This window comes from Vicia villosa, linkage group LG5 (assembly GCF_029867415.1).
Source record: "Vicia villosa cultivar HV-30 ecotype Madison, WI linkage group LG5, Vvil1.0, whole genome shotgun sequence".
Taxonomy (NCBI): domain Eukaryota; kingdom Viridiplantae; phylum Streptophyta; class Magnoliopsida; order Fabales; family Fabaceae; genus Vicia; species Vicia villosa.
This window is the reverse complement of record NC_081184.1, coordinates 4,521,797-4,537,158: the sequence shown is the minus strand read 5'-3', so window position 1 is coordinate 4,537,158 and position 15,362 is coordinate 4,521,797. Positions and strand designations below refer to the sequence as shown.

General features: G+C 33.7%; 1 protein-coding gene across 2 annotated transcripts; it reads left to right on the top strand.

Moving 5' to 3' along the window:
- The first annotated feature begins 271 nt into the window (after positions 1 to 271).
- LOC131601204 (N-terminal acetyltransferase A complex auxiliary subunit NAA15) lies at positions 272 to 14,481 on the top strand. Of its 2 annotated transcripts, none has more exons than XM_058872975.1 (26): positions 272 to 516; positions 1,738 to 1,816; positions 2,214 to 2,296; positions 2,387 to 2,536; positions 3,318 to 3,433; positions 3,728 to 3,833; positions 4,490 to 4,561; positions 4,642 to 4,757; positions 5,697 to 5,829; positions 7,212 to 7,289; positions 7,372 to 7,425; positions 7,515 to 7,585; positions 7,907 to 7,961; positions 8,033 to 8,128; positions 8,815 to 8,943; positions 9,059 to 9,141; positions 9,231 to 9,461; positions 10,132 to 10,264; positions 10,353 to 10,460; positions 11,137 to 11,268; positions 11,860 to 11,916; positions 12,272 to 12,369; positions 12,491 to 12,549; positions 12,641 to 12,752; positions 13,389 to 13,489; positions 13,615 to 14,481. In XM_058872975.1, the coding sequence occupies exons 1-26, from the start codon at positions 466 to 468 to the stop codon at positions 13,809 to 13,811; spliced, it is 2,700 nt and encodes an 899-aa protein (XP_058728958.1). In that variant the 5' UTR covers positions 272 to 465; the 3' UTR covers positions 13,812 to 14,481. The 2 variants fall into 2 exon arrangements, with proteins under 2 accessions (XP_058728958.1, XP_058728959.1); XM_058872976.1 differs by lacking the exon at positions 272 to 516 and adding an exon at positions 586 to 744.
- Positions 14,482 to 15,362: the final 881 nt, after the last annotated feature.

The window sequence follows — 15,362 nt, the reverse complement described above, 5'->3', positions numbered from 1 at the left end:
ATAATTACTTAAAAACTCTTTAAATTAATAATTATTAATTTATCGTTAAATTAATAACTCTCTAAATTAATAAATTTCTCCACTCCAACATTATTAATTTAAAGAGTTTCTCCTGTAATTTTTGAGAAACTAATATAGTAATATAGTAAAGTAATCTTGTAAAAAATATACATTTAATCTTGTAAAAATTCTTTACAATATGAATGCATATACACACACGAAAATGTTGTTATTTTGTTTCCTAGTTTTTGAATATTTGAGAAAGAAAATGGCAATTTCGAGGTTCGAACTAACGCACCTGCGCTCACGCTTTGCTTCTCTTTCGCTCCTTTCTTCGCATTCACAGTAGGGCTGCACCTCACAAACAAAAACCCTTCTCTCTCTCTCTCTCTCTCTCTCTCTCTCTCTCTCTCTAAACCCCATCATTTTTCACTCTCTCTCTCTGTGCAACAACCAACACCAACAATGGCGGCTTCACTGCCTCCCAAAGAAGCCAACCTCTTCAAGCTCATTGTTGTAAGCTTCCACTCTCTCGTTTTGCTTATTGTTACTCAGATTCAATTATATTCACTCTTTAACACTTTCTTGATTGTTTCCACTTCTTTAAACCCTAGATTCTGCTTTTTCTCACTTCTCAAACTATCATTGCTAACTAAGAATCTAACGAAACCCTAGGTTGGATTTAGCTGTTGTAATTTCAGATGTATGACATGAAATTTGAAGTCTCTGGGAATTGATAATTTGGTACTTTGAACTTGTACTTTCTTGGATTCACTGTGTGCTTAGAGAGTAGTTTATTGGATTCACTATGCTCTTTGTTTTTCCCTCTGCAATCTTAGAGAGTAGTTTCTTTATGGTGTTGAAAACTAGGGAGGAAATTCAAAGGAAAGAAAAATTTCTGTTCTTGGAACTTTGAACCGGTATTAGAATTTAGAAACTGTTATGAATTGAGTTTATTTGATAATTTAGAATTTTAGTTATTGGAAGTTAGAACTGATATAAATACATGTTATAGATTGAGTTTATTTGATACTTTAGAATTTTAGTTATTGGAAGTTTGATATGATTATTAAGAAAGATCTCGAGATTAATGATTTGGATAGAAGCATGGTCCTTGACAGAACATTATGGCGAAAGTTGATCGATGTATCCAACCTCACTTAGTGCGATAGAGCTTGGTGGTTGTTGTTGTTGTTGTGGAAGTTTGAACTGATATCAAATACATGTTATAGATTGAGTTTAATTGATGCTTTAGAATATGAGTTGTAGGTATGGGAAGTAGTTTGGCACTTTAGGACTTTAGTTATAATAAGTCGGTTAAAAAATCTGCCAATGCAATCAGAGCAGCCATTTGATAGTGCCGTGCTGCTGTTTCAGAATGACTGTGGATGTTTATTTTTATCAATGTGTGTGTAGAGAGTACTAGCTGACTTAATCACTCGGAGCTGCTGGGAGTAGTCAAATTAAAATTTGGAAATAGTTATTGCCTCTGTATGGGATTAAAACTGAAAAATGAAGATGGTTTGGCTTTTTCTTTTCTCAAGGGACTAGACAATTTGCTGCAGTTGTTTCTTTTGAAATTAAGTTTTATGCATGTTAAAGTGTCCATTTGTTGTTAAACTGTCCATTCAATTAACTTGTCTTTAGGATATTTATGTGAGTAAAATGATATTTTTCTTTTTGAGGTGATGCATTAATTGTATGCTGAGGTCATTTTCTTTATTGTTATTGCTGCAGAAATCATATGAGACCAAGCAATATAAAAAAGGCATCAAGGCAGCTGATGCTATTTTGAAAAAATTCCCAGACCATGGAGGTATACATTTTTTTTTGGTGGTAGTTTGCAAGTTGTTTTCTATTTTCATTTCATGTTTTTAACTTTTAGCTACAAAATTATCATTGTTTAAACTTTTGTTCTCGCCCTTTACATATATGACACTTTGTTTGAAATTCGTTCCCTGTTGATAAAGTTTTGCATGTGAAACGTGTTATTTTTTGTAATTAACAGTGAAAATAAGAGCCGGAAATAGAAAACTTTTTATGCTTCCTTTCCAAGTTGTTTGAATCATTCAAGCAATGCCATCTTTTTAAATGTATCTTCACCCTATTCTATCTAATTGCTCTCTGTTGCAGCATTAGCATATTTGGCTTCTTCGCTCATATATGTATTTTTAACATTTATCTATGTGTCCGTTCCTTTTTCTGGATGATAGAAACTTTATCAATGAAGGGTTTAACATTAAACTGCATGGATCGCAAGTCTGAAGCATATGAACTTGTTCGTCAAGGATTGAAGGTCCGTGGGTTGTCTTTGATTTTACTTGATTTATTAATCTTTCAATCATTGCTTATTAAGTGATTCGGCTTTAATACTGTTTTGGCACAGAATGACCTTAAAAGTCATGTTTGCTGGCATGTTTTTGGTCTCCTATACCGGTCAGACAGAGAATACAGGGAGGCAATCAAGTGCTACCGAAATGCACTTAGAATAGATCCTGACAATATTGAAATTCTGCGTGATTTGTCACTCTTACAGGTACTGTCTTAAATTCATTTTACCTTTACTTTCTTATTTATAATGGATAGGAACTCAGAAAGTATTTGAACACATACACACATACAATGTAATGAATTTAACTTGAATATTACTATTTTATGCTGGCATGTTCTTGAGTCAGAAATCATACTGCTCAGAGTTTGTTTAATTTGTGGATACATTTTGGCTTATTTCTAAAGTATATCAGGTTTTTACAAAACATATGACCAAACAAAAAGTGACTAAGAGATGGGTTAGACAGAGAAGTTTCTATAGACATATGGCTTAAATTTTTGAACAAATAAATCTGATTTACGTGAGCTAATGATAGGTAGATGAAAATGAAAAAGTAGAGTAATAATGAAGTTTGCGAAGTTAGGATCTTTAGAGATCAAGGCTCACACACATGTTTCTCATCTGGTCATTTTGAATCTTGATTATCTGGTAGAACTGAAGATTCAAAGATAATTGTGGGTGAATGACTTAGGTTCATAAACCTGTTATATTGAAGAGTGAGCTCTACTAAAAAAGATTAGAGCCAAGGAAGCCCATCAATCTCTCGATTTAAATTACAGAAATACAAGAGTATCATCCCTTATTTTCGAGGCATTAAATCATCTAAATGCAATTGCCTTGTAAAGGATAAAATATACTAGCCTAACAACTGATTATTAACATTGGCCGTTTAAATAAAATATGCACAAGTATATAATCAGCGATTCTTTTTTATAGTGTAATATGGTCTACTTATGTGATAGTTCTTTCTACTCTTTACTGACAGGCTCAAATGAGAGATTTATCTGGCTTTGTTGAGACTAGACAACAACTTTTGACTCTTAAGCCAAATCATCGCTTGAACTGGATTGGCTTTTCTGTTGCCCATCATTTAAACTCTAAGTATGATATGTATTTATTTTGATTTCCCCCCCAATTGTTGACACCTTAAACGGAAATTCGTTGTTGCATGCTGGTCTAGGAACAGTTGTCCTTGACTCAATATATGTATTTGACAGTTTGCCTGTATTGTGCTGAATTTTTCCGTCCTATTTTAGCTTTTCAGAGATTTTTTTTGGGAACCAAATGATATATTTAGTTGTGCAGACTCTTTCGTTTCTTTTATTTACTGAAGTCTAGTTTTCTTATTACAAGTAGTTGTTGAAATGTAATACAGACCTTTTCAATCTTTAACAGTGCGTCCAAGGCTGTGGAAATTTTGGAAGCCTATGAAGGGACTTTAGAAAATGATTATCCTCCAGATAATGAACGGGGCGAGCATGGGGAAATGATTTTATATAAGGTTATCCTTTGACAGAATGTCTGCATCTGTTTCTTATTGAATGCTCAATGCTCATTCACATATTTGATGTCTGATATGACTTTTAGCTTAACTATACTATCTACACATATTGCATATCAAATTTTTTCTCATAACTTGTTGTTTTTAAAACTGTATGAAAGCATCAGTGGTAACTTATTTTTGACCTTGACGTCTATGGTTAAAACCGATAATGTAAAACCTGGACTGGAAATTTGGTGACCCAGTTCTCTTGCTAATCTATTTAGAAATGTTGCCACTGTTAAAATATTAGATAGTATCTTACAATATCTTTACATTATCTTATTTTATCTTATAAGATCAACTTGTAATCTTACTGTATCTTAGAGTATCACGTAGGATTAGTTTCTATATCTCCTGGGAATTTTGGGTTGATTGTTTACCAGAGGCTGAATCAGCAATTTAGTGATCTGACTGTCTGACTGGGTCAATTATTAGTCAGAAAGGTTTTGACTGTCAAAATGAAACAGTCTAAAGGAGGTTTGGATCCATGTAGGCAGTCTTACCTTGTGTTTGAGAGGCTGATTCTTGAATAAAAGGTTTATGATAAAACACATGACTATAATTAAATTGCATTTGTTGAATGCGATTCTTTTTTCTTTCTTTCTTTCTTTCAGATCTCTTTGCTAGAGGAATGCGGATTTCTTGATAAAGCTCTTGAAGAGTTACGCCAAAGCGAATCGAAAATTGTATGTTATATTTAGCTTGGTAATTTGATAATTTAACTTACTATCCATGATATATAACTTGTTTGTGGTTGCCTTTTTAGGTTGATAAACTTGCTTTTAAAGAACAAGAGGTTTCACTTGTAGTGAAGCTTGGTCATTTAGAAGAAGCAGAATCGTTGTACAGGATATTACTTTCCATGAATCCTGATGATTATAGGTAATGAAGAACACTTATATTTTAGGTCAAAGTGTCTCAATTGATCAGTCTTTTTAGATGTTTTTTCCTTGTTGTGTTTGCCCCGTTTTTCTTGTTTGTTTATTTTATGCCTGAACGATTTATTTAACACACTTCTAGCTTGTAAATAAAATTATTCTTTATGCAAAAGTTATGTTTCTATTACTCATGTGTTCTGAAGGTTGGGATGAATACATATTGTTTAAGGTGTTCTTATTTATACTTCTTCTGAGAGATCCAGGTCCCTCGCTTGTCCCAAATCTAATTTTCACTAGATGACTATCTCTCGCTCTCACCCCCTATTATTTATAGGCAACAATCTTTATTTATTTCTTCTAACTATCTCAGTCTTGTTAACTGACCAAGATTCTTTATTAACAGACCTATCTCATTGCTATTTGTATTGGTCCAGAAGTTCAAACAAAATTACAAAATTGTAAAATGCAGACAATGTTGTTTGAAATTTCCATAGTGTCCAATATGGTTATGACTACAATTTTGAAGTGTCTGTATGTTCCTTTTTAGTGGTTGAGACTAACCAATTTGAATAGGATAATATTTGAAAAATGGGACCAAATATTTTTTGGATATGTCTCACGTTAGGAACCGAGAACTTTATACATGTGATTTTGTGTATTCGTTGTTTACTTGATTTCTTATAAGTGGAAGTTTGAGTTTTGCTTAAAGATAGATTAGGATAAAGCTCATCTTGTCTACTTTTATAGAGAAATTGGTTTATTTATTTTTCATTGAATTGATAAAGGGATAATTTTGCTGTGGACTGCAGTTTCCTTTTCTTTTTGGCGCTTGTTGATTTGATAAACTATTTATTTTGTATTTGAATTGTCTATGACATACTTATTTTTATTAGCCATACTTGTAGAAGTTGAACATTTGTTCTTGTTTCATGTTATCAATCAGTTACTATGAGGGTCTCCAAAAGTGTGTTGGTTTGTATTTAGAAGATGGGAAGTACTCTGCCGATCAAATAGATCAGTTAGTTTCATTGTATGAAGCACTTGGGCAACAATATAAGTGGTCTTCTGCAGTTAAGGTAACACTGTTCGTTGTTGTTATTGCTAGTCATTTAAACCTTTTTGTTTAATATCTTTTCTTAAAAGTTAAACAATCACCAGTAATATTTTGCTGTATTATCCATTTAACACATTTAAAGTACTTGCTTTTCCTGTGGAAATGATTTTTCTAATATATAAGAGTATTACTGTGTTGCTGATAAGTGTTTTTGAAAAATGTAAAACTAAAGAATGGGTCTCTCAGAGTAGTGTACCAAGGGGAAAAACCGGAAGAATACTCCAGAGAAGAGAGAAAATAGAAAGATGACTACCGATTACCCGCCTCACTCACCCCACCTCATCAACCCCCCCATCTTGGTTTTTCCGTAGGCCAGTCTACAGTCACTGTGGCTGTACCTTGTGGCCACCACCTTCAACTGAAACATGTCACTCTCACTTTGACTGTGCCAACTAAGCTTTCCTCTCTTCAAACTTATTAACTTTGTCCACTTTCCTGCATAGGCAACCTTCCTTAATTTTCGCTCTCTTTGAAATCTCCGCTACCCATCAATAATGAAGAAGCAAGGGAACATAACCCACTAAATTTATTATTGAAATGGTATTTTTAGGCCTCGACTCGAGCCCCTGGGAAAACATAGGAGGCGCAGTTGAAGAGACCTTTTAGATGGTGGCATTTGTGGAGTGGGGAGGAGGTGCTGCCATGGGAATCTTAGTCTTCAAAAGATCAGAAAAAATGGTTGTCGGTGATGCAGCGAATTGAAGTGGTGTCATTTTTCCAGTTGTCGCTAATCTGGTAATGTACTCGAGAGAGAGAGAGAGAGAGAGAGAGAGAGAGAGAGAGAGAGAGAGAGAGTGTCAGAATCGAAGTGGTGCCATTTTTGCAGTTGTCGCTAATCTGGTAATGTACTCGAGAGACAGTGTTAGCGCATGTTCTGTTTGCCCACCAGGCACAACTTTCAAAGCCTACTTTGCAGTACAGCACCAAAGTTGAGTCACAGTAGTTGCATGGAGAGAAAGTAAAGAGGGTGGAAGAGGGGATGGCGTAGGGCCGCCAGCAAGATCCAAAGAGGGTGGAAGTACATGTGGCTGGGAGAGGGTTCACCTCGAAGATGCGGTAGTGGGTTGGAGGGGAAGGGAGAGATGGAAGTGGAAGCAGCGAGAGAGGTCTGTAAATAAAATACTTGAGAAAATTAAAATTCGACTGGTGGTAATATACAGATCATCCATTTTAAACTAGTGTACTCTATCACAGCTGCTAAAGAAGTAATCCTATTTTTGTTGACATCTTCATCAATCAATCTGTGCATTTTCTAGTAGTAGTATGGGAAAATGCTTGGTGTTCTACTAATTGGACAATTGTTTTGGATAAAATTCATTCTTAGTGGATTTTTTTGTTTGCCAGAGAATACCCCTGGATTTTTTACAAGGTGACAAATTTCGAGAAGCAGCAGAAAATTATATTAGGCCTCTCTTAACTAAGGTACACAAAGTTCCTTTTCATATTTTATGTGCTCTGTTTAGTTGTTTCAAAATTAATTAAATTTCTTTCTGTGTTTTTCTAGGGAGTTCCATCTCTGTTTTCTGATCTTTCTTCTTTGTACAATCATCCTGGGAAGGTCAGTTTTTATCACATACATTTCTATTATTAAATTTGTTACGGATTTCATAATTAATTGACTTTTTTTTTGTTATTTCTACTATTCAGGCTGACATTTTGGAACAACTTATTCTTGAGTTAGAGCATTCAATTAGGACATCAAGCCAATATCCTGGGAGGTAACTTGTTAGATTTGTTTTGGTAACATGTGAGTTGAGCAAAATATTCATTTGACTTAATTTTTATCTTGGATATCTCCTGGCTAACTCTTAAATGAAGAAAGTGAAGAGAGCTGCAAGGGAAGCATACATGCCCAATGTTTTTTTAGTCAGTAACTGAAGTTCCCATGGAACAACCTTAAGCAGAGAACCCACGAAAAACATAACTGCATCCCATGTTAAATAAGTGGCAATGATAATTCTACTTGGTACTTTTGTATTTTATAAATAATCATTGTCTCTCTCTCTCTTTCTCTCTCTCTTTCTCTCTCTCTTATACAGTACGGAGAAAGAACCCCCTTCATCTCTTTTGTGGACTTTGTTTTTCTTGGCTCAGGTTTGTGGCTGCCGTTTGATATTTATATTCATTTCCTGCTTCCTTTCACTAATAAATTTGTACTGGTGCAGCATTATGACAGGCTTGGCCAATATGCGATTTCTCTTTCTAAAATCGACGAGGCTATAGAACACACACCTACTGTCATTGATCTATATTCTGTTAAGGTTTGTTCAGAGTCATGAGTTCCATTCTGCTCGTTATTGGATTTGTTAATTTTTTTTCCCGCCGTCCGTCCTTTATATTATGAAGCATCATCATGTGATTGTGGTTAACCAAATACCATTAAGGATGAAATGACTCTTGACTATGATTTGGCTGAGTAACTTGTAGAATTTCTTTGACACATTATTTGTGCAGATTTTTAACCATCCTTCTTTGTATTAGACATTTGGTCAGCATTGTCACATAAGTTATTGCCATGTGTATTGTGTGTTATATGTGATGCCTTTGCGCTTAAAAAGCCCTTTTAGACTAATTTTGCATTTTGCCTTGCAGTTTCTGTCATACTGCTTTATTCAATTCAGAATGCTTAAATGCCATATAATTTATCATTTTTGTGTTAATAGAAAAAGATAAGATATTTGTGCTCAGTAAAGCTTGATTTTTGGGTATTGAGCTTTTTAATATGACATAAGAAAGCACTTCAATCTCAACAAAGCTTTTTCTATGCTTGAGTGCGAACACATTATTATTGAAATTCAAAACAAATCAGATGATTAAGTCTCTTGCGGGTTATGCATGTAAGAGTACAGATGGATAAAATGAATAGAAGCTGAGATTGGGATTACTGGTGCTTTTGTCCTCATTTAATTACAAAACTAAAAGAATTCTGATTGTCTTTGTATAACAGAGTCGGATATTGAAGCATGCTGGTGATTTGAATGCTGCTGCTGCATTTGCAGATGAAGCAAGACATATGGATCTTGCTGACCGTTATGTTAATAGTGAATGTGTTAAGCGGATGCTGCAGGCTGATCAGGTTTTTGTTTTTAATTGCACTATATTTATATATCAGCTGATAGGCATAGTGATTTAAGAGTTTTTTTTCCCGCTTTTCTGACTCTGCTGTATTTATATATTCCATTGCTATCAAGGTGGCTTTGGCAGAAAAAGTTGCTGTGTTGTTCTCAAAAGATGGAGATCAGCATAACAACCTTCATGATATGCAATGCATGTGGTTAGTTAGTATACAATTATGTGTCAAATTTTTGCACATTCAATTTGAGTGTTATTGTCTTAACATGTTGTAATATCTATACTTGCTAGGTATGAGCTTGCCTCAGGTGAAAGCTTTTTCCGCCAAGGCAATCTTGGGCGGGCTCTCAAAAAATTCTTAGCAGTGGAGAAGCATTATGCCGATATTATTGAGGACCAATTTGACTTTCATTCATATTGCTTAAGGAAAATGACTTTGCGTACTTACGTTGAAATGCTTAAATTTCAAGACCAATTGCACTCACATGCATATTTTCATAAAGCAGCAGCAGGGGCTATCAAGTAAATATCATGTCTTTTGTTGGTGTGTGTTTTAATGCACAAGTTGTTATCTCTGAAAATCCACGAATGTAATTTTTTTCCTGAAAAATGCGCCTTCATGTATTTAACTATTTAAGTAAAAAAATGTATTTCCATGTTTAGAATATTTATTAAAAATTAGAATACTTGATTCAAAATTGCGTGCATTTTTAATATTTATTTAATTTCTTTATAATGGTTTGTATTTTATTTTTTTTATTTTTTATAAACGTATCTTAAACGTATCACATGCTATATTTTTAGAGAAATAATGTATTGCTGTATCAGATTATATGTGTTGTATCTGTCATCAGTTACTTGTATTGTGTCCGTGTAATATAGGTTGTTATGCTTGTTAGTGTTGGCAATGCCTTGGGTAAATGGTACATGCATGGGAATGGAAAGCCCTTCACAAATACACACGCGAAGCAAGTCTATAGGGAAAATGAACTTGTGATTGTTATTTGAACTTTCTTTTCCTTTGCTGTTTCTGACTAATGCTTCTAGTTTGGTGTGGTTTATAGTTTATGAGTTATGACCTAACCAAGGCCCCTTAAGGATTTGCCAAGTTAATAATATAAGTGAAACATGTTACTTCTGATTTTGTATTTATGATATTTATATTTATGAATTATATTACTTTGAGCTGCAGATCTTATATTAAGTTGCATGATTTTCCATCAAAGTCTACCACAGAGGAAGATGAGCATATGTCAAACTTGCTTCCTTCTCAAAAAAAGAAATTGCGACAAAAGCAAAGAAAGGCAGAAGCAAAAGCTAAGAAAGTAATGTAGTCATATCCACAGCATTTAGTAACTTTAATGCAGTAAAATCTTTAAAATTGTTGATCCTTTCATTCTATTTTGGTTTTAGGAGGCAGAAGAAAAGAATGAAGAATTAAATTCTAGCACTGTATCAAAGTCTGGGAAGCGGAATGTAAAACCTGTTGATCCTGATCCACATGGGGAAAAGTTATTGCAGGTAAATTCTGGTGTCTTTAATGACCTTTGGGATTCCAATTTAGATGTCTTTATTTTTTTATGCACAAAAAATATTTCTTGTTGAATTCATGTAGAAGATAAGTAACTATAGGGGTGACCATTGTTGTGGTTCATATCACCTTGCATATTGCAAGTGTAGATGGGTAGAGATAACAATGGGTTTAGTCGTTTAGATTCATTATATATGTTTAGAATATGTGAAAAACAAATCTTAATATCTAATCTAATTTGTATATAATAAATAAAGTACATTAGGATAACTTAACTTATATTATCCCTTAGGATTAGTTTCAGTTTAATTCAAATTTTATTTCAACATATTCACATTTTATCTTTCTAATTTGATTTTTCTGAGCATTTGTTTTAGCTCCCTCTAAATCTTATAACTGAATCTTATAACTTCAACAATGTAAATATGAATAATAATATTCTGAGCTCCTCTGTAAATAGTACTTTTTTTTCAAATAAATGTTATATGGAGTTGACAAGTTAAAACGCCACACTGAAAAATACCAAGGCATGTCATATTTATCAAATGTTGAAATCTGTAGAATGCATAACAGTATCAGATTTATCAAACACTCCTTTTCAATTCAGAATGTGTTTTACCATAGTACTGAAATAGATCCATCTCTTGTGTGTTTTTCCATGCTTAGGTTGAAGATCCACTGTCTGAAGCTGTTAAATACTTGAAGTTGCTGCAGAAGAATTCACCTGATTCATTGGAAACACATTTGCTCTCTTTTGAATTATATACTAGAAAACAGAAGATTTTGCTTGCCTTTCAGGTATGAGGAAGCCAGTAACTTATCACCAGGCATCGTGTGTTTTTGTTACAATGTAAATTTATTTGGCTCGTATTACCTCTGTCCCTAATATAAGCTCCATTTGAAAAACACTTTTTTCCTCAAGTATAAGCTCCTTTTTAAATTACTAGATGCATTAATTATTTTACAAAAATATCCATGATTAGCATCAATAATTAATATCATTCTTTAACTTTCATTCTTTCTGTTGCTTCTCCCTAAATACACATTTCCCTCCTCTCTCCCAATGATTACTGCATTTCCTTCCTCCACTTCGAACCTGCAACATGTCCATTCAGTTAGGCCTTCTATCTCTCCACTTCATTCTTTTCATCATATTCAGCCATTTGTCCTTTTCTTCTTTTCTCACCTGATAGGCCTTGTCCTCTTGCCCCAACACCCTTCACATTCTCACCATCTCTTTCCCTTTTCCCATACTCATGGGTCAACCAAAACTTCACTTTTGAATAAACAGTTAATGTCATAGTAGCTCTCATTAAATAATTTATTTCTTGTACTTCTTCATTTACAATGTGATGTCAAATTAATGTGTTTTCTTTGGTGGAGTTATAGGCTGTAAAGCAGTTGCTGAGATTGGATGCTGATCACCCTGATTCTCATCGTTGCTTGGTATGTATCTCCTCTGGAAGATCAAATTAGTTCCAATTTATTGGACAAAGTTTTTTTTTTAATGTTCTTTTATATATCAAAGCAATAATACAGATTTATTCCATCTTTGCATAGTAGCATCTTTGTTAATTTAATATACTTCAAAATTATTTGTTCATATCATGAAATATTCAAAAAGCAGTAGATTAGGCAATCTGAAAAGAAAATGTATTTTGGATTTGCACAAGCTATTCCTGGCCTGTTATTCAATTTCTTTTTTCTCATGCTTAGGATACATTTTGTCTCATTTTTCTTCTGATTTCTTGTTTCCTCCATCCCACACATACACAAGTAAAAAATCTCTTTCTGCTTGCAGATTAAATTTTTCCATCAATTTGGATCCATGGGTACTCCTGTGACTGAAAGAGAGAAACTGATATGGAGTGTCTTAGAAGCTGAGCGCCCAACTATTAGGTTCTTGATGGCTTAGTTTTTTGCTTTTTGTTTTCCTTTCATTTTTTTGCAATATTGACTTAGATTTATTTTTAGATTATGATTTGATTTTTTACTTGACTTGTTTATTCCTTTCTTGCAGTCAACTGCATGAGAAATCTCTTTTTGACGCAAACAATGCTTTCCTTGACAATCATAAAGGTTGTCACAATGAATACTACCATCTTCGTGGCATCACATACATTGCAAGTTTCTTTATGAAGATTTTATATTGTTTCTCTATTGTTTGCAGATTCTTTGATGCATATAGCAGCTTTTACGGAAATCTTGTACATTTTAGATTCTAACAGAAAATCTGAGGCTGTCAAGTTGATTGAAGAGTCAGCAAATAATATTGTGCCTAGGTAATGTTTTATAATATCTTGCCATGTGTTATTAACCACACTCAACACACTTTTTTTTGTCAGTTAAGTATTGGATTAAGAAAATACTAATACCCGCTTGACAGACTCTAACTTGAGAAAGCTTGCTGTAACTCATCATCTCATTCCACTAGAGGGGCGGCCTACCTGTTAGCCTCATTTTTAGTATGGAGGTTGTTGAAAATCCGCCATTGACTAGAGATATGACCTTACAAGCCAATTTTGTGATGTAAACTTAGACCCTAAGGTCAAATTATGAGAAGCCTCACATATTGACTAGAAATGTGACATAGACAGTACTTAAGGCTCAGGCAATCCTCATCTTACAAGCGCTTTTGTAGGGATTGACTTGGACTTTATGCCCAAATTAGAAGAGAGGGACTTCGGTTGCCTGTCTTAGAATTTAGTGATGGAAATTAATAGTATGGAGAGAGTGAAAAATACATTTCACTACAACTTGAACCCTTTGATCAGATAGATAGAGTTGAGATGAATCATGTTTGTATGATGGCAAGTGCTTCCCAAGCTTAAGCTCATTGTTTTCCTTTTAGTTTCATATTTTGTTTTTGAAACTGAGTAACAGAGACATTAAATCTTTTCTTAAATTTCTTCTGCTAGAAATGAAGCAATCAGACCAATTGGAAAGTGGAAACTTAAAGACTGTATTGCAGTTCACAAGCTTCTTGGAACAGTACTTGTTGACCAAGATGCGGCATTGAGTAAGCATAATCATGATTGTAGTTCAGATTTTAGTTGACACAATCATGATTGTAGTTCAGATTTTAGTTGACATTTCAATTTCTGATACCTTTATCTAAATTTATCCCATTCTGGATTTTTGCAGGGTGGAAAGTGCGGTGTGCAGAGTATTTCCCTTATTCAACTTACTTTGAGGGAAACCACAGCTCTGCCTCTCCCAATTCGGCCTTTAATCAGTTACGCAATAACTCTGAAAATGTTAGTCCTAACCATGCAGTTGATAATCAAAATGTGGGCTCTGCCACATCGAATGGCAAAGCATTTGAAAATCTCACTATCTGATAAATACATTAATGAGGCTAACCGATATCTACAAGTGACTTGGTAACCCAACTACCTACATTTTACACTCCCATAAACGACAATGATGCAGTTTGCAGCATGTATCACAGTTTTGGTTTCTGTTATGGCAAATTCTACACACTCTACCTTCTCCCATCTGTGAAATCTATTCCATTTGCAAATGTGTATAATTTTACTTAAAATAATGTTTTACTATTGACTTTCTTTTATTTGCCCTCCCTTTATTCTTGGGAGGTGAAAGAGGGTCTCCATGGATTTGCACCATTGTCCGAGGTTATCATTTTCGTTAGGTGGAAGAGGGTCTCCATGGATTTACATAATTTTTAGGCTTCTGGTTCTGCATCCAACCAACACAAATTAGGGAGAGCTTGTTGTACCTTTCCTCTTTGATTAGCTTATGAGAGCTTGTTGTAACTTTCCTCTTTGATTAGCTCCATGGATTTACAGTAATTTTAGGCTTCTGGTTCTGCATCCAACCAAAACAATATCATGTATAAATATACTAAAAGAAGTTAAAATTTTGATGCAAGATGCTGGAATGATAGATTTACTTTTGATGGATTTAGTTACAAAAAGGATTTAGTTTAATGTTGTATTCTAGACAGTGTTCTAACTTCCGCATAGAACTGAATAAAATGATTTTGTTCTATTTTGATGAATGAAGTTATAATGTATCATTAATTTCAACTCTTAGTTTGGTTTATTTTTGAAATGTAGTGTGTTTTTATTTTTGAAATATAATACATATAACATATGATGTTTCTTTAGTACTTTTATACCTTTAAACTTGTATAAAAAGGGATTCTCCTTATTTCCCATGTATTTTCACAATGTTATAAAAGTTTGGAAAGAGGATAATGTGAGTAAGAACATTATCTTTTTGGAACTTATCCTATGGAGTCCAAGTAATTTTATGAAAGATGTTTTGGATAGATTTCATGAATTGTACTAAGACTAGAAAAATATAATAATGATGAGAGATGAAGAAGCTAAATAGTCAATGCACTGATTAAATTCAATTTACACCAGATGAACAAATTGAACTTTATCAATTGAATGAGAAATATAATGTTACAAATTTTACCATTTTGCAAGTTTTATAGTTTAACGTCTATACTATTATAATATAAGTTTCAAAAGTATTTTCTTCAAAATTATAGTTTTACAAAAAGCAGGGCAAATGAGAGATGAAGACACTAAACAATTAAGGGTTAAATATGTTTTTCGTCCCTATAAATAACCCAAAATTTAATTTTAGTCCCTATAAAAATTTCCTTTAAAGAATGGTCTTTCTAAAATTTTTCATCCACAATTTTAGTCCCTGCCGTCAGTTTGGTCTAGCGGAAGCTGACGTGGCTCGCCACGTAGTACGCCACGTCACTTAAAGACTACAAAAATTGCAGTAGATTGTGGGGGTTACAAACCTCCCTAAATTCCTTCTATTTAAACATTCTAGCCAACATGTATATTTCTCACCTGTTGGTAAATCCACCAATACCATCTTCCTCTTCTCTCTTTGTTTTCCTCTGT

Coding starts and splice junctions, on each gene's coding strand:
- LOC131601204 (XM_058872975.1), top strand. CDS start 466: ATGGCGGCTTCACTGCCTCCCAAAGAAGCCAACCTCTTCAAGCTCATT. Junction 517..1,737: donor ACCTCTTCAAGCTCATTGTT/GTAAGCTTCCAC, acceptor TTATTGCTGCAG/AAATCATATGAGACCAAGCA. Junction 9,462..10,131: donor GCAGCAGCAGGGGCTATCAA/GTAAATATCATG, acceptor TTTGAGCTGCAG/ATCTTATATTAAGTTGCATG.